This window comes from Ascaphus truei, chromosome 14 (assembly GCF_040206685.1).
Source record: "Ascaphus truei isolate aAscTru1 chromosome 14, aAscTru1.hap1, whole genome shotgun sequence".
NCBI classification, from domain to species: domain Eukaryota; kingdom Metazoa; phylum Chordata; class Amphibia; order Anura; family Ascaphidae; genus Ascaphus; species Ascaphus truei.
In genome coordinates, this window is record NC_134496.1 from 19,470,426 (window position 1) to 19,493,146 (window position 22,721).

Here is a 22,721-nt window from a genome sequence, read left to right on the forward strand (position 1 = left end):
AATTAATATATAACTTCAAACACAATGATGGTTGTTAATTGCATATTTATAATATGTAATTATTTTTCATATAAATAAATATATATATTGTTTTTTCGTTGAGACAATGATTAATTCTTTTGAGCATCAACTCTGCAGCCTCTTTCATCGGACTCGTGTTTGGGGGGGAAATGACATATATACGGTGGAGGTTTCTTGTTGCCTTTTTCACCCACCATAACTTAAAATGTGTATGGTAAATCCTACAGCCTTGAAAATTGCAAAGCCAGTACAACCAACCTCACACTGATTAGACCCATCAAGGTCAAAACATGTCTGTGAGTGGTTTCTCTGGCTTTGCATATAATCCCATGCTGTGCTTAAAAGCTGTGTTAACAGTGAGCATTGGTTTATAAGGGTTCCATGTAAAAAAGGTTTCAGGCAAAAGGTGACATGGTGTGCTCAATTGCATGTCATTTCCCAGAATCCCTTGCTGCAGTGGAAGCACTGTATGCTAGGTGGTAATGGTTGAAAGGCAGGGTTGCAGACCTGTCTAAGACGTGATTGTGCTCACAAGTGATATTTTTATTTGCTATATGCTAACGGTGGAGGTTTCTTTTCGCCTTTTTCACCCACCATAACTTAAAATGTGTATTATATATATATATATATATATGTTCATGTTCTCATAAAGCTTGGCCCCTTGCAGACGCACTTACCAGAACACCCTCCTTCTGTCTCTGTACTTCCTTCCTACCAATTAGATTGTAAGCTCTTCGGAGCAGGGACTCCTCTTCCTAAATGTAATTTTTTATGTCTGAAGCACTTAAATCCCATGATCTGTTATTTGTATTATTTGTTCTTTATATGATTGTTACGTGTATTACTGCTGTGAAGCGCTATGTACATTAATGGCGCTATATAAATAAAGACATACATACATACATGGTTCTCTTATCTTTTTAATGGCTTTCATTGTCTCTATTGCTAGCTCCTCTGTAGGAGGGGGAGGGGGTTTCGATGCCTCGGGGCTCCTTCCTGGGACCACTCCTTTTCTCTTTAGAAACACTCACTTGGTGATGTCAGTAGCGCCTTTGGTTTCAAATATCACCTCTACACAGGACACACAGCTGTATCTCTGAACTCCCTTAGCTTACTCCTGACATCCATTCCCAAGTCACCGATTGTCTCTGCTATTTCAGGCCTGATGTCCCTCCTTAGCCTAAAAATGAAAGTAGCCGTTCCCCTTCTGACTCCCCCTCCCCCTTTTTTTTTAAGGTTAAGTGGTTTGAAAGCAGAGGGTCTCTGAGCTGAAGTGCATTCATTTTGGTTCTGGGACCCTGGTTCCCAGAAAGGTAATGCCAGTGGTGCCTTATATTTTAACGTCACACGAGCAGATAGGAGGCCGCAACAGATTATACTGCGGCCTCCTATTGAGAGTTAAACTGCCATTTTGCTACCCCAGTAGGGAAAGGTACCAGTGCTTGTAAGTTAGGAAATAGGGGGATCCATTCGGGTTATATGCACTTACTCCTGTTATATTCTGTAAATCTTCTATTATTCCATTTAGATTGTAAGCTCTGTAGGGCAGGGACTTGGGGGGCGGGGGGGATACAACTGTCCCAGGCTTGGCTGTGACGAAGGCCGTGCTGGTTGAATTCAGAAGTTAAGCTCGACCGGACATTGGATGCAACTTCTGGGCCTTTCCCTGCTGGGCCCAGCATGCTTAACAGTGCCCCCCCCCCCCCCCCCCTCTCAACATGCTGCCAGCACCTTACCCCACTCAACAAACAACTCCATGGGGTCCTGGGAATGCAGGTAGCAGGCCTGTAGAGATACCTTATTCTACAGTTTAATGCACCTATACCAATTACTGTAGTACAATCTCAAAGTCAAAGGGAAAGCAAAACAAGTTAGTAGCTTCAGTCTGTTAATCCAACGGTTCCATCTGAAATTCTTTGATTCCATGGTGTGCTTTGTCAGGAGTATATAGATAAGAAGGGCCAGATGTATGTGTTGCATTATTAAGGAACATATTATGCTAGAGCATGCGATCATCGAGGGCTTCACTTGCAGCCCCCTCTCTGAATCCCCCCAGTGCAGAGGGAGCGGAGATGTTGCTGGTGAGGATCGTAGATTCACCCCTGTGACAATCATTAGTTCCCCGGGTAAGAAGAGTAGTGGGAAAGTATCCGCCAGCATTAGGCCACGATTATACACCGCGCCACAACCACAAATTGCTGAATGCCTATGAGGCCCCGTAGAGTGCGCGCACGACGGAGTGCGTTTTGAAAAGACAACTTTTTTGTCTTTTGAAACGATAGCCGCGTCACGTGGGCGGTTCAGCCAATCAAGACGAACCAGCCTCGTGACGCGTCCGCCACGCCTCCCCAATCACTTCCATCACAATTCCCACATCGCTCGAGCGAGGCGCCGCAATGCGATGAGCGCACGCTGACGCGTGCCAGCGCAGTGTATAACCGCGGTCTTAGGCAGCTCACCAGAGTGGGGAGACATTCATACGTATAACTCCTACCCGCGGCTGCAACGCCTAAATCTTACCTTAGGCTGCAACGTATAACTCCTACCCGCGGCTGCAATGTATAACTCCTACCCACGGCTGCAACGTCTAACTCCTACCCGCAGCTGCACCGTGTAACTCCTACCCGCAGCTGCACCGTGTAACTCCTACCCGCGGCTGCAACGTATAACTCCTACCCGCGGCTGCAACGTATAACTCCTACCTGCGGCTGCAACTCCTAACTCGTACCCGCGGCTGCAACGCCTAACTCCTACCCGCGGCTGCAACGCCTAAATCTTACCTTAGGCTGCAACGTATAACTCCTACCCACGGCTGCAACGTCTAACTCCTACCCGCAGCTGCACCGTGTAACTCCTACCCACAGCTGCAACGTATAACTCCTACCCGCGGCTGCAACGTATAACTCCTACCCACAGCTGCAACGTATAACTCCTACCCGCGGCTGCAACGTATAACTCCTACCCGCGTGTGCAACGTGTAACTCCTACCCACAGCTGCAACGTATAACTCCTACCCGCGTGTGCAACGTGTAACTCCTACCCACAGCTGCAACGTATAACTCCTACCCACAGCTGCAACGTATAACTCCTACCCGCGGCTGCAACGTATAACTCCTACCCACAGCTGCAACGTATAACTCCTACCCGCGGCTGCAACGTATAACTCCTACCCGCGGCTGCAACGTATAACTCCTACCCACAGCTTCAACGTATAACTCCTACCCGCGGCTGCAACGTATAACTCCTACCCGCAGCTGCACCGTGTAACTCCTACCCACAGCTTCAACGTATAACTCCTACCCGCTTGTGCAACGTATAACTCCTACCCACAGCTTCAACGTATAACTCCTACCCGCTTGTGCAACGTATAACTCCTACCCGCTTGTGCAACGTATAACTCCTACCCGCGGCTGCAACGTCTAAGGCTGAGTCCTTGGTGACTCCAGCCGTGCGGAGGCGCGCTGAGGGAAAGCGGGTGCTTTCCCTGGCCTTAGTTCGCGCACCGTCCGGGGGCTTCGGGGGGGGGGGGCAGTGACGTCACGGAGCTGGTTCGCCCACATTGGGCGAGCCGCTCACGTGACCGGCCCTGCGCTCCCGTGAGCGCCAAAAACTAAAAAAAAATTAAGTGCTACGCCTCCGCACGCCTGGGGAAGCGTGCGCGAGCCCCTGCTAAAGCCGCTCTCATTGCGGCTGCAGGGCTCACTGACAAGTGTCAGCGCGCCACAGCGCCTAAGCGCTGACCTTGGACTCAGCCTAACTCCTACCCGCGGCTGCAACGTATAACTCCTACCCACAGCTTCAACGTATAACTCCTACCCACAGCTTCAACGTATAACTCCTACCCACGGCTGCAACGTATAACTCCTACCCACAGCTTCAACTTATAACTCCTACCCGCAGCTGCAACGTCGAATTCCTACCCGCGGCTGCAACGTATAACTCCTACCCGCGTGTGCAACGTGTAACTCCTACCCGCGGCTGCAACGTGTAACTCCTACCCGCGGTTGCAACATCTTACTCCTACCCGCGGCTTCAACGTATAACTCCTACCCGCGGCTGCAACATCTAACTCCTACCCGCGTGTGCAACGTATAACTCCTACCCGCAGCTGCAACGTGTAACTCCTACCCGCGGCTGCAACGTCTAACTCCTACCCGCGGCTGCAACATCTAACTCCTACCCGCGTGTGCAACGTGTAACTCCTACCCACAGCTGCAACGTGTAACTCCTATCCCCGGCTGCAACGTATAACTCCTACCCGCAGCTGCAACGTATAACTCCTACCCACAGCTTCAACGTATAACTCCTACCCGCGGCTGCAACGTGTAACTCCTACCCGCGGCTGCAACGTATAACTCCTACCCGCGTGTGCAACGTGTAACTCCTACCCGCGGCTGCAAAGTATAACTCCCACCCGCGGCTGCAACGCCTAACTCCTACCCGCGGCTGCAACATCTTACTCCCACCCGCAGCTGCAACGTATAACTCCTACCCGCGGCTGCAACGTATAACTCCTACCCGTAGCTGCAACGTGTAACTCCTATCCCCGGCTGCAACATCTTACTCCTACCCACGGCTGCAACGTATAACTTCACCCGCTTGTGCAACGTATAACTCCTACCCGCGGCTTCAACATCTAACGCCTACCCGCAGCTGCAACGTATAATTCCTACCCGCAGCTGCAACGTATAATTCCTACCCGCAGCTGCAACGTATAATTCCTACCTGCGTGTGCAACGTATAACTCCTACCCACGGTTGCAACGTGGAACTCCTATCCCTGGCTGCAACATCTAACTCCTACCCACAGCAAAAACACGAGATCCATCCAAAACATTGTTATGTTACGATATACAAAATACATTAACTGTTCAAGCAATGTCTTTATATATAATCCTGACCATTTAACGTAACCGTGTGTTTGTCATCATATCTCTGTGCCCCGTACATTGCAATGAACAGTCTTTCAATGTATTACTCCCTGGTAAACCACACACCCAAAGAATGGACAGGAACTCCCACACTGATATTATAATATTAAAGTGAATAATTAGATGCAGGTGAAAGAAACTGGGTGTAAGATCCGCTCAAAACCTCTGATGAGGACTTGTTTCCAAAAGTCCAAAGTGCAGAAGGAGCAGGATCACCCCAGAATAGAGACAAACACAATATAGTGTACACGGTTTATATAAATAATGAAGATATGATACTAAGCTTGGCACATATGCCAGCCCACTTACTAGAGATAAAGTCAAATAAAGCTCATCAAATCTGAGGTTGTAATGTGTCAAACATTTTAAAATATATAAATATTTTCAGAAAATGAATACATTGAAATTAGCTTAAATATAAATAAATACACGTATCATTAAATAAACTTTAAAAATAACAGATCTGTATAACATTAAAATAAAAAAATGTAAAATGTTTTTAAACGACGTACATATATTTATTTGTAAGTTGAAATATAAATGTATGATTTAATAAAATCCATAAATATACCTGAGATATACTTACATATGACATTGTAAATATAAACACATGTATAATGTAATAAAATCAATAAATATAACAAACAATATACATATTTAAAGGATTAAATAGGATTAACAGTACATATTAAAATAACTACAAATAAAAAAAAATAAACAGTATACAAATGTATAACTTAAACTGAATATAAAATAAATCCAAGTTTACATGTATATATAAACTTGGATTTATATACATATAATATAAACGTGCACCTTACAATATAAATATGTATAATTCAATAAGAGTAATACATAGAATAGAAATACATGTATATTTATTGATCTTGTGATATAATGTGCAGTTATAGATAATAAAGCATGATGTGCTAATAATTCCTTATCATACAGTCTAATCCCTATGCCATGGAAATATATTATAGGGGTGAGACTGCACCCCCGATTCTATTATGGCGTGCGGGAGGAGGCGCTCTGGCTCCTCGCTCTATGGTATGTGACTCCCGCGCTATCCTCTGTGCTGGCGACGCTCTGCGCAGCACCGCGCCTGCACTCTCTATGGTAGCAAAGGCTGGGAAGGGAAGGAGGCACGCTATCCTCGTCCCTCCGTTTTTATGGTAACTGGAGGTCTCCTCTCTACAGTGTGGTGCGGGCGGTGCTCTATCCCTCCTCTGCCAGCTCTATGGTGTCCGGAGGCCCATCTCGATGGTTACTTGGGGCGCTCTGGCCTCCAAGCCCCGCCGCCTCCATGGTAGACCCCCGGAAGTCCTCCGAGGCCTACTGCATCTCCGGAGCCGGAGATTTTCCTGAGAACCTGAGCCGCCTCAGAGACGGGAAGTGGTGCGTCTCGGACGGCCTATGGGAGAGAAAAAAAAGACGTCATAGCCGCTTTCTAGATGGGGCAGAGCGGTATATAACGTTTTATGACTGGGAGCAGGGTTATCAGCTGTATATACCCATTGACTACTTAAAAGTGATGCAGGCTGAGTTATATAGTGTTGATAAGTATGACCAGGCTCCCCAGATAATGAGCCCTTAGATTGTAAGCTCTTCAGGACAGGGCCTGCTTTCACCGTATGTTACTGCTCTTATCCACACCCTGTACTGTTTCTGTGTAAAGCGCTGCAGACACTGTTGGTGCGAAACAAAATAAATACAATTGTACATACGATTCTAGGCTCTGAACACTAACACAGACGTGAGGAGGAGGTCCGCATGGTAGAACTGGAAAGGAGCGAGTACCGAGGGGTGTGATAAGTGTGGAGAGAGACTCAGTATGGATATATAATGACCGTCTACCCCCTTTCTCTCTCCCACTCCCCCCGCCCCCTCTACCTCTCTCCAACCAACTCTCCACCCCTACTTTTTCTCTGCCCCCCTAACTATTTCTCCTCTGATTCCACCACCCTTACCCGTCCCCCCTAATGCTTTCTATCTCCACTTTTTAAGCTCGCTCCCCCCCGCCACACTTCCTTTACACAGACTCTCTCTTCCTCTGCACAACTTGGTAGAACTGGAAAGGTGCGAGTGGCAGGGGGTGTGTGAGTTACTTGGCATGGATATATAATGACATTACCCCCTCTCTCTTTGCCCCACTCTACCTCTCCCCCACTAACTCCCTAACTTTCTCTACCCCTAACCCCCCACTCTTCCCCCCTTATCCTTTCCCTCACTCAGATATGGCGTTACCCGTGTGCGCTATTAAGGAGGAGGAGCAGGAGGCGCCAATCACAGCCTGGGACCCCCCAAAAGAGACCGCCAATATCACTGGGGTGAGACAAGAGACAGAGGGGATCACTGCATTCAAACAAGAGACGGCAAAGACAGCTAGTACCATTTTCACACAAGAGACTGGTAAAATTATTACTTTCAAACAAGAGGCAGTTAAGACTGACAGCATCCAAGGAGTGATACAAGAGACTGCCAGCATCCAAGGAGTGATACAAGAGACTGCCAGCATCCAAGGAGTGATGCAAGAGACTGCCAGCATCCGTGGAGTGATACAAGAGACTTCCAGCGTCCGAGGAGTGATACAAGAGACTTCCAGTGTTCGAGGAGTGATACAAGAGACTGCTAAAATTATTACTTTCAAACAAGAGGCAGCTAAGACTGACAGCATCCAAGGAGTGATACAAGAGACTGCCAGTGTCCGAGGAGTGATACAAGAGACTCCTAAAATTATTACATTCAAACAAGAGGCAGCTAAGACTGACAACATCCAAGGAGTGATACAAGAGACTGCCTGCGTCCCAAGAGTAATACAAGAGACTGCCAGTGTCGCTGCATTCAAACAAGAGGCAGTCAAGACTGCCAGGGTCAGGCCCCTGGTACCAGAGACCACTGGCTTCACCAGACACAAGACTACAGGTACCATGCAGTGATCTCTTTTAAGGATGATTGTGAGTGTGGGAGAAGGTATAAGACAGCTTCTCACACATCTGTGACGAGACGTAGCCCACCTCTGACCACCTTGTCTTGTCTCGCAGAGCTTGCATGCAGAAGAGCACCACAGCTATCTCCCACAGAACCCGCAGAGATCGACGTGTTTCTGGACGCTGAGGATCTACAGGACACATGCGATATTTTGCAGAGCAAACCACGTAAGTGAGACGCTCTGCTGGGGCTGCGTGGAGATGTTCTTATGACGGGGGGTGTTCTCATTACAGGGTTCTCTCCCCTCAGGCAGGAAGAAAAGACTATTCTCATTAAAAACGCCCACAGGTGAGAAGGGGAAAACGAGAGAGGAACCTGCAGGGGAGAAGCAGACAGGTAATGCACATTCCCCGTACTGCTCCACAGAGAATAATTTTCGACTGGGGGCCTTAAATATGACCGCCTCCCGGCTTTGGGATCTCTGCCCTCTCCCCTTAACAAGTAATATGGATCCTGTGGGAGTCTGAAAATCCAATTACCTGTCCTGTGGTGTCAAACGCCCACTTCAGAGGGTGGTATTTTCACTACATAGCTTACCCCCCCTTTCCCTTCTTTCTGCAGCACCCATAGAAATTAGAAGTTTTGCAGATGGCAGCTTGCTTAGAGGATACACCCTACGCCTGTACTCACAGAGGGGTAAGGCAATTTAGCCGCTATGTGTGTGTCTTAAAACTGTGCTCATTTGCATGTCATTACCCAGAATCCCTTGCTGCAGTGCTGTACCTGTGAAGTGTATACATGTTATGGTGTAGTAGTGTGGGGGAGGCAGGCACTGCGCTGTACCTGTGCTGTGTATACATGTCATGGTGTAGTAGTGTGTGAGGGGGAGGCTGGCACTGCCGCTGCCCGCGCTGTACCTGGGCTGTGTATACATGTCATGGTGTAGTAGTGTGAGAGGGGGAGGCTGGCACTGCCGCTGCCCGTGCTGTACATGGGCTGTGTGTATTTTACAGGTCAGAGTTCTGCCCCCTGGAGCAGTAAGAGTTGTACATTGTCTCCCCCAAGCATGGAGTCCGGGGAAGATACGGAGGAGCCAAAGGATGAAGAGAAGACAAGTGAGTGAGAGAGAGAGCTGTTTATCTTTACAGTGAGAGATTAGTGCATGTTAACCTGAGTGATCGCTATGCACGTTGTAACGACAGATAGCCGTGCGCGCTCTGATCCCTCCTCCCCTCCCTGCAGATCGCACAGCCTCGTCCACACTGCGGAACCAGTGCCTGCGGGTGATCACTCTGTGGCACAGCGGGCACCCTTACCCCCTCATCGCCCACAATCTGAACCTGAACCCACTCACCGTGCGCCACATTCTCCACGTCTGGTGCAGGGAGAGGCGCCTGGCCTGCCCCGGTGCGGCTGGTGTGAAGAAGCAGAAGGCAGGAGTGGGACAGCGGAGAGGGGCGGTGCGGGTGCCCACCCTGTGGAAAAGCCGGTTCCTAGTGGCGGAGGGCGCGGGGCAAACCCTGCAGTGCATGGTGTGCGACAGGCAGCTGAGGTCAGCCAAGGTCGGCAATATCACCCGCCACATCCAGAACTGCCACTCCTACTCTGCCCACCTGCCCCGGGGGGTGAGGAGAGCGCTGCGACAAGGCTGGGAGCGGTGCCGGGAAGGTGAGACGTGTGTGCGCACGGAGCAAAGAGAGAGAGCTGTGCACGTTAGTGAGCGAGAGCCGTGCACGTTGGAGAGAGGGGAGCAGGGTGAGAGAGAGGGGAGCAGGGTGAGAGAGGGGAGCAGGGTGAGAGAGAGCTGTGCGCGTTGGAGAGAGGGGAGCAGAGAGAGAGCTGTGCGCTTTGGAGAGAGGAGAGCAGAGTGAGGGAGAGCTGTGCATGTTGGAGAGAGGGGAGCAGAGTAAGAGAGGGGAACTGCGTGAGAGCTGTGCGTGTTGGAGAGAGGGGAGCAGAGTGAGAGAGAGCTGTGCACTTTGGAGAAAGTAGAGCAGAGTGAGGGAGAGCTGTGCACGTTGGAGAGAGGGGAGCAGGGTGAGAGAGCTGTGCGTATTGGACAGAGGGGAGCAGGGTGAGAGAGCTGTGCGCGTTGGGGAGAAGAGTGAGGGAGAGCTGTGCACTTTGGAGAGAAGGAGCAGGGTGAGAGAGGGGAACAGTGTGAGAGGGGAGCAGAGAGAGAGCTGTGCGCTTTGGAGAGAGTAGAGCAGAGTGAGGGAGAGCTGTGTGTGTTGGACAGAGGGAGCAGGGTGAGAGAGCTGTGCGTGTTGGAGAGAGGGGAGCAGGGTGAGAGAGCTGTGCGTGTTGGAGAGAGGGGGGAGCAGGGTGGGAGAGCTGTGCGTGTTGGACAGAGGGGAGCAGGGTGAGAGAGCTGTGCGTGTTGGATAGAGGGGAGCAGGGTGAGAGAGCTGTGCGTGTTGGACAGAGGGGAGCAGGGTGAGAGAGCTGTGCGTGTTGGACAGAGGGAGCAGGGTGAGAGAGCTGTGCGTGTTGGACAGAGGGAGCAGGGTGAGAGAGCTGTGCGTGTTGGAGAGAGGGGAGCAGGGTGAGAGAGCTGTGCGTGTTGGAGAGAGGGCACAGGCGTTGCCCACTAACTCTCGGCCTCCACCTTTGCAGAGCGACTGAGGAAACAGGAGGAGCACCCGCAGGCAAACTATGCCACGAAGAGTGGGGGGAAGGTACAGAATTCCAAGGGACGGCAGAAATGGGCACCGAATGCGCAGGGGCAGCAGAGGGTGAATATTACCAAGGGGTGGCACAGACAGGCACAGGACACAGATACCCAAGGACAGCAGAGACTGGCACAGGATGGTCAGGGGCAACAGAAGAGGAAGAATAGTACCAAGGGGCAGCAGAGACTAGCACAGGATGCCAAGGGGCAACAAGGGGATACCCAAGGACAGCAGAGACTGGCACATGATGCCATGGGACAACAAGGGGATACCCAAGGACAGCAGAGATTGGCACAGGATGCCAAGGGGCAACAAGAAGGGGATACCGAAGGACAGCAGAGACTGGCAGAGGATGCCAAGGGGCAACAATGGGATACCCAAGGACAGCAGAGACTGGCACAGGATGCCAAGGGGCAACAATGGGATACCCAAGGACAGCAGAGACTGGCACAGAAAGCCATGGGGCAACAAGAAGGGGATACCCAAGAAAAGCAGGGACTGGCACAGGATGGCAAGAAGAAGCGTCAACGCCGTTACTTTCAGGATTACTGGCGCCACAAGTTCCTGGTGGATTATGACTGGCACACAGACGGGGCAGTTTGTTTGGTGTGTGGTCAACACTTGAGCACCCTGCGGAGTAGCACTTTCCAGCGTCATGCTCAGCGGCGCCACCCAGAATCACTGTGCTACCCAGGTGAGACCCGCAAAGCCCTGTGGGCAGCCTGGAACATAGGGGAGGCCACTTTCCCCTACCTCAACGTGAACACCAATAGGGCGCGTTGCCAGTCTGCCCAGACAAGCCTGCCATGCTGGCACAGGGGCAAAAAAGTGCAAGCCTGCAGATGGCAGCCATCTCTGGGAGGGTATCAGGGAGAAGGTGTGCCAGTCTGCACATGATGAACATTAAAAGGAAGTGCCAGCCTGCACTGGACGGGCATCTCAATGTGGGGACAGGGAGAAACCAAGGGACGAGAGGGCGAGGTGTACAGCTGAATATTTTCACCGTGTATATGAACTGAACGCGCCGTGAAATGAAACGCGAAGGAGTCGGCAGAGAATTTATTACACAGATTGTTTTTAGGATTGTATGTTATTAAATGTATATAAGTTATATGCAGAGAGAGAGACGTCTCTTTATATAGGTGTCTACACAGAGAGAGAGAGAGATATCTGTGTGTATATATGCGCAATGAAGAAAATCAGGGCTCCACGGATTTGCTCAACGAACTAATTTATTGCCAATAGACTTGACGTTTCGGCCACACAGGCCTTTCTCAAAAGCAGAACTGGCGTTTGCCATTTCCGCTTTTGAGAAAGACCTGTGTGGCCGAAACGTCAAGTCTATTGGCAATAAATGAGTTCGTTGAGCAAATCCGTGGAGCCCTGATTTTCTTCATTTCGTTAACCCTGGATTGACACGGAGAATCCTGAACCAGGAGCACCGGTAGTTGTATCCCCTTTTGATTTTTTTTATTAGTGTGCAGCATTTATTATCTTTCTACTCTGTATATATGCGCACCCATAAAAACAATATATACACACATAATATAGATAACTATACACAGACATAAGATAAGTAGGTGTATATATATCATGCAGAAAGTAGGAGAGAGCGCCCTAGAGAACACCAAATGGGGTATGAACCTTTCATCGGGAAAATAGGTGAAAACGTTTAATGGTTGCACTCATCATTTAATATCGTGTAATAAATCACATCAGCAGGGCTTGTTGTGGGGTCCGCCTGGTACTGGGAGCTGCCCGGGCCTTTAACTCGATACTCCAGACGTAGAGAAGTTCCTTTCCGCGTTGGATCCGGCCCTGCACGATGGCAGGACTCCCGAATCTCTCGGCTCACGTGCACACTTACCCTGTGCGTTTCGCGACCCTTGCTCACTTTGTCAGGAGAAGTCAGCTGATGCAGGGGTTGGTGGTACCCGTCCTTAAATAGTTCATTTGAACCCCTTCCCCATCAGAGATCCTCATATAGTAATTATCAATGGCGCTAATACATGGTGTACAAGAAAGTCTAAATAAACACCTACTGCAAACATACAAACTGCTGTTGGGCTATTTATGTACCTGAAATACAGTAAAATAATGTGGTAAAATATAGTAGATCAATTAAAAAATTGACACAATATGGAATTAATAATTAAAATAAAAGTAAATGAACTAAAAAAAAAATAGAGATGAATGGGAGTCAAATTCTGGGGCGCAGGTAAAAAAAGGATATATATATATATATATATATATATATATAAACACTGCTCGCTCATTTACTCAATGAGAGCCTGCTAAATCTATGTCCACATTTAAACCATTAGGAGTGAGGCTTTGTAGGTTACGGATCCAAAATCTTTCCCGCTGTTATCTAATTTTAGAAAGACCTTTCTACCCCTAGTGCCTATATGCCCTATTTCAATGCCTTTCAATGCTAACTCCTTGGGGTTCATCGCAAGGCCTTCACGGAAGTGTTGGGATAGATTGTGTCCTTTGTAGTCTTTCCCAATATTAATAATAACTTTTATTTCATATAGCGCTTTTCTCCCAATGGGACTGGGATGGCTTCACAATCCCCGTATAGCGCGCGGGACTCAGCATTGCACATAGGAATGTTACAGACACAAAAGGGAGAAGGAGCAGCTCCGTGACTGAGAATAACAACACTGAGTGTGAATCGGGAACCTGGTTCCATTCCCGGTGTCAGCTCCTTGTGACCTTGTGCAAGTCACTTGATCTCCCTGTGCATCAGGCACAGACCTCTGCAAACATAGATTGTAATCTGATCTGGGCAGAGACTGTGCTGAAGCTGGGATATCCTGAAAACTTAAGCTGTTGGGGTGTCTTGAGGGCTGGAATTGGGAACCCCTGGGGTAAACAAATATTTTTAGGGGCAATTGGTTGATATAGGAGGTGAAAAGAATGGTAGAGAATACAGATAGCAATGTAACGAAACGTGTAGTTTGTTTTAATTTATTTTATGGTTAAGCACTGATATATTTGGAAATGTTAAAAAAAACCTCTAGATCCAAACATAAGAAAATGAGAAGCTTACAACAGTATGGTTCTGGAAACAAAGATGTATTGATTGTTTCAGCTGTGTGTACAGAATAAGCAATGGGAAAGCAAATGCAGAAAAATGTAAATGGGTGCAAGATTTCCAATAAAAAAGTAGATATGAACAAGGATGGAAGAGCCAGAGATACATTTCATCCACCCACCCATTCCCCACCTCTTGTATAAAAAAAAATAGAAATGATTATGGGTAAGAATAAAATTGTAATTTTGGGGAATAAAATCTCTGTCACATAGGAACAGCACTGTGGGTACCAAGAAAAACATTTGTAACCACCCAACCCAAATCCTGTTGCATTCACGTGTATAATGAATTTGCATCAAATCAAATCCACATGTATTCCGCGTCTCGTTTCACTTTTTTTTTGTTTGTTTTTAAATGTGAATTGTATACTTTAAATAGGAGGGTAATGTTCAAACTAAAGGTCGGAGGAAATGATCAATATATTCAGAGAGAGATTGTGAGTGATCCCAATGCCAGAGATTATAGGTCTCCGTGGGGGCTTTGCCTTAATCCTTGTGGATTTTGGGGAGATGATTCAAAAACCGGTAGAACCGGATGGTCTGTAAATAAAAATTCATACTCCCTTTTTAGTGATAATCTGTTTCTTCCTCGCTGGAGCTAAGAGATGACCTAACCCCCTGACTAGACTCCTTCAATACCTCCTATGTATTTAAATTGCCTAGTCCCTACTCGTCTCCTCTCCCTTCCCCTCGCCCCATTTGAATAATTATAGCACCCTCTTTATCAGCTTGTCTAATTACGATTTGGGTTCAATCGATGGCTCTTTAAAAGCTGTTCTTTCTGCATATGGTATGTTCTTTCTAAATAGTGTCCTTTGTTACAGAAGTCCTGTAGTTCTATGTTGACTGCAAGAGAAAATTTATCCAGAAAGGCCGTAGAAAACACTGATTTCTTCCACAGGCCACTGTTATCAGGGGGCCTATGTGAAGTCGCTGGGTGCACCAAGATGGCCACCAAAACAGGAAGTTAGCTTCCTCTTTGAACTGGTAATGGTCTGCACCTGGTCTAGGCCTATAAATGTTCAGCTGAGTGATCAGTCCTTTCCCTGAGTAAGGTATCACTTGCCTTGTGTTTGTGGACCCTGTCTGTATCCTGTTACGCTTTGCCTTGCTGAAGCTCTGCTGGAACTTGGACCCTGTTTGCCTCTCTCTCGCCCTGACCTTTGAACTGTGACCCTGACTACGGTAGTTAGCAAAGTTACAGCCTAAGGCTACAGCCCCAGTGACAGATATTCAAAGGGTGAGGAATGCCACTATATGGCTTTGATAAAAGGTAAATGAGTTCTCCTTGAATGGGTAGCGACTGATATTTACCTGTGTAGCCCCGGTCCCTGGCGGCTCCTAGAGACCCCCCTCCTTTGTGGCAGCGCGGTCGCGGGTGCCGCCGAAGCCAGCGACGGACCCGCCGGCTGCTTCCAAAGGTGGGGGCCGGAGTAGGAAGCGGTCCGAGCCTTAGGAGGCTCGGTGGCGCACCCGGCTGGCGGGGGCCGCCATTGTGGTTGCGCGTGCATGCTGTGTCATCGCGCATGCGCAGATGAGGCCAGGGAGTTGCGGCGGCCATTAGGGAGTCGCGCATGCGCAGTAGAATCGCGCACGCGGCCCCAATATAGGAATAGCCTACACGGGACTACAATTCACAGGAGGCTACGGGTGGAAGGCACCAGGTGTCTCAGAGTGGCCAATAGGGCATGTAGGATTGTCCTGCAAGGAAAAGAGATACTTTTCGCGGGGTTTTGAGGAGAGGGTCAGTCGGCGCCAGGAGAAGCTAGGGGAAGGAGGTAGGGTGCAGGAGTCAGTGACTCCCTGCACTAGGCCAGCAGCCCCCGAGGTCCCAGATAGCCCTGAGCCACCCAGTAGTGTGAGATGTGTCAGGGATAGGCCCCAGGTTAGGGACCCTGCCCCTTACTATCCAGAGCCAGTTAGGGACCCAGCAGACGCTGCGCGTCAATCCAGAGGTTTGGGCTCAGACCTTTGCTGTCGCGGCAGCAGCCATCCGGGTGGGATCGCCCCGGACGGTAGTTCCTGTATTCAGCCGTCATCAGGATCCTTTGTGAAGTTCCTTGGCAGGCCCGGGCACTGGAGTGCTCGGCAGGTAACCAACAAGTGCACCAACTATACCACCTATTCATACAGGACATAGTGGCTGCGCAGTCACACATACATATCCCACTTGAGGGTGGGGGACATATTGTGTGGGGTTACTGGACACGGGGTGGGATCACCCGGGGGAGGTAGCGTCCTGCGAGACGCAGCAGTTAGTGTCTCCTCTAGGGAGGGACACCTGTTTATATATTGCACTAGCTGATAGACCCGGCGTTGCCCGGAATGTGAATGGATAAAAAAAAAAGAATGTTGTTTCTTATAAAAAGTATATGAATGAAATAGAATGAAAACGAAGACTAATATATAAAATGTGTAAAAATGTTTTATTGTCGTTGATGAAGAATAAAAAGCGGTATATAAATTTGTGTGAGTAGAATGTATTTGTAGTTGTAGAGTTTTGATTGTTTAGTGCCCTGTGAAAGGGTGTAAAATGAAATAGTTATTTTTGGAGGGGGGTAGTGAAATAGCAAGTTTGGTGGTGGTAAAAAGAGTAATGGTGTGCAGGGGATAAAGAGTAAGGTTGGGATGTAACAGAGGAATTGTGGGTGTGTGTGCTGGATCAGGAAGGGCAGGGGGGGGGTGAGGGAAGAGGAAGTGTGGTTTGATGGTTGTGGAGGAAGGTTGTTGTGTTAAACAGGAAGGGTGGGGTGTGTTGTGAAGAGTAATGGCGGGTGGGGTGAGGGAAGAGGAAGGATTTTTTTGATTGGAGGGGTGGTTAAGGGGGGTTTGTAGAAGTGTGAAAGCCGGTAATGTTGATGCCTGTAAAAAGAGGGAAAAAAGTTAATGAATGGGTGTTTGTAGATGTAAATGTAAATATAATTGTAATTGATAAATGTGTATAGTAAATTAGTAAATGTAAAAGTTATATGTAATAATGGCGTATATGGATGTAAGTATTTAATAATGGTGTATTGTAATATATGGAATAAAAAGTGTAATGTGTAGGTATGATGTTAATAAAATAGTTGTACAATGCATACATGAAAGTTAATAACTTACCTTGTGTGAGTTTAAGTTTTCCTGTGCTGTGTTTAGGTAGAATGTTGTTGTTTTTTGTGACCTGTGAAAGTGTGTAAAAGAAAATAGTTATGTGGGGGTGGTGGTGGTAAAGGTGGGTGGGTGGTGTGGTGTTTGAAGAGGAATTGTGGGTGGGTGGTGGAATAGGAAGGGTAGGGGTGTGAGGGAACAGGAATTTTGTTTGGATGGGTGTGTTTGGGGAAGAGGAAGGGTGTGTGTGTGTGTGTGTGTGTGTGTGTGTGTGTGTGTGTGTGTGTGTGTGTGTGTGTGTGTGTGTGTGTGTGTGTGTGTGTGTGTGTGTGTGTGTGTGTGTGTGTGAAGGATGGCTGTGTGGTGGTGTTAGAAAATTTAGTGTGGTGTTTTAATTGTAGGTTGAAAGAATATTTATTTTTTTGGTCAAAGTGTGTAAAATAAAACATTTATGGGGGTGGGTGTTAAAGGTGGGTGGGTGTTGTGGTGGGGTAAGAGGAATTGTGGGTGAAGAGGATGGGTGTGGGAAGAGGAAGGGTGGGTGGGGGTGTGGGAAGAGGAAGGGTGGGTGGGGGTGTGGGAAGAGGAAGGGTGGGCCATTTTATACATTGAATTGACACTGCGTAGGTGCACGCCATTGTAGAAAGAGATATAAATTTGAATAGTAACAGACTTTGTCGGCCATTTTAAAACATTTGAAAAGACTGGCTAGGCGATGGTAGGGGCGGGAATAGTATTTATACAAAAGTAAACGGACGGCGTTTTAGTGATATAAATTTATTGTAATTGTAAGTGAGTTGTTTGAGAATTTATTGAAGTTCATAAAGAGTAGCTACGGGTGGGCGGTGTAATGTGAGCGGCGTCCATGTGTTTGTAGAGGCAAATGTTTGTATTTAGTTGTTTAAAAGGCAAATGTTTGTATGTAGTTGTTTAAAGAAAGTAAAAAATTGGCGCACAATGTAAATTTATTAATTTAAAATGAAGTTTTAAATTGGCGGCCGTGCGTGTTGTGTGTGAGTTGCTGTTGAAACTGATGTCTGCGGAGCTTATCCAGAGATTGGCGTGCGGAGCGCATTGCTAGATGTAAATGTATGTAATTGATGTGGGAATGATGTTGAATGTATGAATGTAATATGTGTGTTAATGTGTTAATGAAGCAATGTTGAGGGTAAATTAAAGTATGATATAGCGGCTATGAAAGAAATTAAATGTTTGAAAAGATAGTATAAATGGATAATAGAAAAATATTTTAAGTGTGTCGGCCATTTTATAAATAGAATTGACGCTGCGTAGGTGCACGCCATTGTAGAAAGAGAAATTTATTTGAATAGTAACAGAGTTTGTCGGGCATTAGTACAAATGTATAAAGAGTGCGGTGTAATGTGAGCGGCGTACATGTGAAGGTGCGGTTTAGACGGGTATGTGCACAGAGATTGAAGTTGTACGGCCATATATTGAAACGTACGGGCGGCCGGTGTAATGTGCGCGGTGGCAAGAGATGATGTGCACAGGGACAATAAAGGTAATGGACGCGTGCGGGCGGTGTAATGTGCGCGGCGGCGGCGGCCATATATGAGCGGTTTAGACGGGCATGTGGCCAGAGATGAGATCGTCGTTGCGGAGGGAGAATTAAGATAATGGTCGGCAGTTTAGTCACGGGTAATGTGTGGTGATGTAGAATGGGAGGTGAGTGTGAATGTGTGGAATGTGTAAGATGTGTGTGTGTGTGTGTACACAGGGGTGAGAGTGGCAAGGAAAAAGAGGAAGGGTGGGTGGGGGTGTTGTGGTAAGAGGAAGTGTGGGTGGGTGAGGGGGGTGTGGGAAGAGGAAGGGTGGGTGAGGGTGGTATGTTAAGAGGAAGGGTGGGGGGTGGTGTTGTGGGAAGAGGAAGTGTTGGTGTGGGTGGTGTGTGAAGAGGAAGTGTGGGTGGGTAGGGGTGGTGTGGGAAGAGTAAGGTTGGTTGAGTAAGGAAGTGTGGGGTGGTGTGTAAAGAGGATGGGTGGGTATGGGTGGTGGGGGGGGGGTGTGAAGAGGATGTGTGTGGGGGGTGGGGTGTGAAGAGGATGGGTGTTGGTGGTGGGATGTGAAGAGGATGGGTGGGGTGGTTGGGTGTAGAGTAATGATGGTTGTGTGTGGGTAGTGGAAAGAGGAAGGAGGGCATTGGTAGATGTAAATGTATGTAGTTGATGTGTGAATGATGTTGAATGTATGAATATGTGTGCTGATGTGTTAATGAAGCAATGTTGAGGGTAAATAAAAGTATGATATAGCGGCTATGAAAGAAAGTAAAGAAATGAAAAAATAATAAGAATGGATAAAAAAAATAAATTAGCAAAGCGTAATGTAAATGAAAATTATTATAGCGGCTATGAAAGAAAGAAAAGTAATGAAAAGATTGTATAAATGGATAATAGAAAAAAATAGTTAGTGTGTCGGCCATTTTATACATTGAATTGACACTGCGTAGGTGCACGCCATTGTAGAAAGAGATCTAAATTTGAATAGTAACAGACTTTGTCGGCCATTTTAAAACATTTGAAAAGACTGGCTAGGCGAAGGTAGGGGCGGGAATAGTATTTATACAAAAGTAAACGGACGGCGTTTTAGTGATATAAATTTATTGTAATTGTAAGTGAGTTGTTTGAGAATTTATTGAAGTTCATAAAGAGTAGCTACGGGTGGGCGGTGTAATGTGAGCGGCGTCCATGTGTTTGTAGAGGCAAATGTTTGTATTTAGTTGTTTAAAAGGCAAATGTTTGTATGTAGTTGTTTAAAGAAAGTAAAAAATTGGCGCACAATGTAAATTTATTAATTTAAAATGAAGTTTTAAATTGGCGGCCGTGTGTGTTGTGTGTGAGTTGCTGTTGAAACTGATGTCTGCGGAGCTTATCCAGAGATTGGCGTGCGGAGCGCATTGCTAGATGTAAATGTATGTAATTGATGTGGGAATGATGTTGAATGTATGAATGTAATATGTGTGTTAATGTGTTAATGAAGCAATGTTGAGGGTAAATTAAAGTATGATATAGCGGCTATGAAATAAATTAAATATTTGAAAAGATAGTATAAATGGATAATAGAAAAATATTTTAAGTGTGTCGGCCATTTTATAAATAGAATTGACGCTGCGTAGGTGCACGCCATTGTAGAAAGAGAAATGTATTTGAATAGTAACAGAGTTTGTCGGGCATTAGTACAAATGTATAAAGAGTGCGGTGTAATGTGAGCGGCGTACATGTGAAGGTGGCGGTTTAGACGGGTATGTGCACAGAGATTGAAGTTGTACGGCCATATATTGAAACGTACGGGCGGCCGGTGTAATGTGCGCGGCGGCAAGAGATGATGTGCACAGGGACAATAAAGGTAATGGACGCGTGCGGGCGGTGTAATGTGCGCGGCGGCGGGCATGTATGAGCGGTTTAGACGGGCATGTGGCCAGAGAGCGGCCGGTGTAATGTGCGCGGCGGCAAGAGATGATGTGCACAGGGACAATAAAGGTAATGGACGCGTGTGGGCGGTGTAATGTGCGCGGCGGCGGGCATATATGAGCGGTTTAGACGGGCATGTGGCCAGAGAGCGGCCGGTGTAATGTGCGCGGCGGCAAGAGATGATGTGCACAGGGACAATAAAGGTAATGGACGCGTGCGGGCGGTGTACTGTGCGCGGCGGCGGGTATGTATGAGCGGTTTAGACGGGCATGTGGCCAGAGCTGAGATTGTCGTTGCGGAGGGAGAATTAAGATAATGGTCGGCAGTTTAGTCACGGGTAATGTGAGGTGATGTAGAATGGGAGGTGAGTGTGAATATGTGGAATGTGTAAGATGTGTGTGTACGCAGGGGTGAGAGAGTGTGTGTGTGTGTGTACACAGGGGTGAGAGTGTGTGTGTGTGTGTACAGGTTGTTGTTTGACAGGGGTGAGTGTGAATGTGTGTAATGTGTAAGATGTGTGTGTGTACACAGGGGTGACAGTGTGTGTGTGTGTGTGTGTGTGTGTGTGTGTGTACAGGGTTGAGTGTGAGTGTGACACTGAGTGTGTGTGAATGTTAGGGGGTGACTTTGTGTACAGGGTTGTGTGTGAGTGTGGGGGGTGACAGTGTGATATGTCAACTTACCAAGGAGTCCTCAGAGGTTCTGGGCGTGTGGTGTGACTGCAAGTGTATGAGAGTGAAGGAGGTGATGTCACAGTGGGGCGTACCTCTTGGCCAATGAGAGTCACGGACCAATCAGATTCACCGCAGATAGCACTAACCACACTAACCATTCGATTTTATATATTACTAGCTGATAGCTGATGATATACCCGGCGTTGCCCGGAGGCCGTGAGGGGGGGTGTGAAAGGCAGGGGGGGGCGTGAAAGGCAGGGGGGGGCGTGAAAGGCGGGGGGGGGGCGTGAAAGGCGGGGGGGGGGGCGTGAAAGGCGGGGGGGGGCGTGAAAGGCGGGGGGGGGGCGTGAAAGGCGGGGGGGGCGTGAAAGGCGGGGGGGGGCGTGAAAGGCGGGGGGGGGGGCGTGAAAGGCGGGGGGGGCGTTAAAGGCGGGGGGGGCATGAAAGGCAGGGGGGGCAACACACACATACAGAGTGTGACACACACACACAGTGTCACACACACACACACGGTGTCACACACACACACTGTCACACAGACACACAGTGACACACACACACACACACACACACGTCACCTAGAGCGACACACACGCGACACCTACCTGTAGTTCAGGGCGCCGCCATCTTCTCACTCGGCGCCGCGAGGGAACTACTTCCGGCCGCCGCCATCTTCTCACTCGGCGCCGCCGCCATCTTAGGCGCATCGCGAGGGAGGAAGGGGGTCCGCTGCGCGGGGATGGAGATGAGGCGCCGCGAGGTCCGCTGCCTGTTCCCCCGCCGGGGATGGAGATGAGGGGAGCGGGAGCGCCGGGAGAGGTGAGCGGAGGGGGTGTGTGTGTGTACACAGGGGTGAGAGTGTGTGTGTGTGTGTGTGTGTGTGTGTGTACACAGGCCTGACAGTGTGTGTGTGTACACAGGGCTGAGAGTGTGTGTGTGTGTGTGTACAGGTTGTTGTTTCACAGGGGTGACTGTGAATGTGTGTGTACACAGGGGTGACTGTGTGTGTGTGTACAGGGTTGAGTGTGAGTGTGTGTACAGTGTTGGGTGTGACTGCAAGTGTGTGAGAGTGAAGGAGGTGATGTCACAGTGGGGCGTACCTCTTGGCCAATGAGTCACGGACCAATCAGATTCACCGCAGATAGCACTAACCTCACTAACCATTCGATTTTATATATTAAGATAAGATGTGGTAATGGTTGGGGTTTCTCAGAGCTTGTTGGGGATCTGTGTATTTTGCTAATTGTGTGCAGCTGGTCTCAGTTGCTTATGGGAGGGTCGTGGCTCCTCCCCCCCAAGGTTTAAGCTTGCCCCACCCCACTTTCCAAGTTGCAGGTCAGTTTCATGGTGCCAGGTTATGACAGATCCAATGTGATCATTCTTCCTGTAATTATACAGGTAAATAAGAATTTTAACCCAGGTTAGAGTTAGGACCTGCTTCGGTCATGCCTTGTAAGTGGCAGCAGGCTTAAGACGCTTTGGCCAAAGGGTTAAAGTAAATGACCCTTTTTACAAGAGATATATAGGTATTGCACTGTGTATTTTTGTCACAATGGAAGTAGTTTTGGGCATTTTTGTTCTTTGTTGTATTGTGATATCATCAGGTATCTCTAGGTGCTGGAGCAGTGCAGTAAGTGTACTTTTCCAGCTCACAGAGAGTTAATCCTCACTGGAATGGCTAATGCAGCTGCTGCCTAATTAATCAGCCTGGTCTGAATGAACTGAATGAGTGTTTTAAAAGACACAGGAAGCTGCCAGACAGAGAGACTGTTTTCCCCAGAGAAGGGGGGCAGACAGAAGTGCTCCCCAGCTGCGGAAGCTGGTATAGAGGACCTACAGAGGAGTTTCTCTGGGCTCAACGCGGGTCTGAGTTCCC

The 22,721-nt window shown here is 48.1% G+C and overlaps 2 protein-coding genes and 1 long non-coding RNA gene across 10 annotated transcripts in view; 2 read left to right on the top strand and 1 right to left on the bottom strand.

Annotated features, from left to right (window-relative positions):
• The first annotated feature begins 6,076 nt into the window (after nucleotides 1-6,076).
• LOC142465738 (uncharacterized) lies at nucleotides 6,077-11,665 on the top strand. 8 transcript variants are annotated; one of them, XM_075569995.1, is made up of 9 exons: nucleotides 6,077-6,126; nucleotides 6,687-6,783; nucleotides 7,187-7,876; nucleotides 7,996-8,109; nucleotides 8,192-8,278; nucleotides 8,504-8,578; nucleotides 8,896-8,997; nucleotides 9,125-9,550; nucleotides 10,499-11,665. In XM_075569995.1, the coding sequence occupies exons 3-9, from the start codon at nucleotides 7,189-7,191 to the stop codon at nucleotides 11,449-11,451; spliced, it is 2,445 nt and encodes an 814-aa protein (XP_075426110.1). In that variant the 5' UTR covers nucleotides 6,077-6,126; nucleotides 6,687-6,783; nucleotides 7,187-7,188; the 3' UTR covers nucleotides 11,452-11,665. The 8 variants fall into 8 exon arrangements, with proteins under 8 accessions (XP_075426110.1, XP_075426103.1, XP_075426104.1 ...); XM_075569988.1 differs by lacking the exons at nucleotides 6,077-6,126; nucleotides 6,687-6,783 and adding exons at nucleotides 6,157-6,418; nucleotides 6,959-7,050; XM_075569989.1 differs by lacking the exons at nucleotides 6,077-6,126; nucleotides 6,687-6,783 and adding exons at nucleotides 6,158-6,349; nucleotides 6,959-7,050.
• A 218-nt stretch (nucleotides 11,666-11,883) lies between these two features.
• LOC142465742 (uncharacterized) overlaps nucleotides 11,884-22,721 on the top strand; it is an 87,569-nt gene continuing 76,731 nt past the window's right edge. The window contains exon 1 of the transcript XR_012787958.1: nucleotides 11,884-14,926. The gene's annotated coding sequence lies outside the window, so the exon portion shown is untranslated. The remainder of the gene's footprint in view (nucleotides 14,927-22,721) is intronic.
• LOC142465744 (uncharacterized) lies at nucleotides 16,061-21,007 on the bottom strand. Its single transcript, XR_012787964.1, has 3 exons — nucleotides 20,855-21,007; nucleotides 16,756-16,816; nucleotides 16,061-16,515 (listed from the first exon to the last, which is right to left on the bottom strand). It is a non-coding gene; the product is annotated as an uncharacterized LOC142465744 (long non-coding RNA).

Coding starts and splice junctions, on each gene's coding strand:
- LOC142465738 (XM_075569988.1), top strand. CDS start 6,192: ATGGTGTCCGGAGGCCCATCTCGATGGTTACTTGGGGCGCTCTGGCCT. Junction 8,110..8,191: donor TATTTTGCAGAGCAAACCAC/GTAAGTGAGACG, acceptor CTCTCCCCTCAG/GCAGGAAGAAAAGACTATTC. Junction 8,998..9,124: donor AAAGGATGAAGAGAAGACAA/GTGAGTGAGAGA, acceptor CCCTCCCTGCAG/ATCGCACAGCCTCGTCCACA.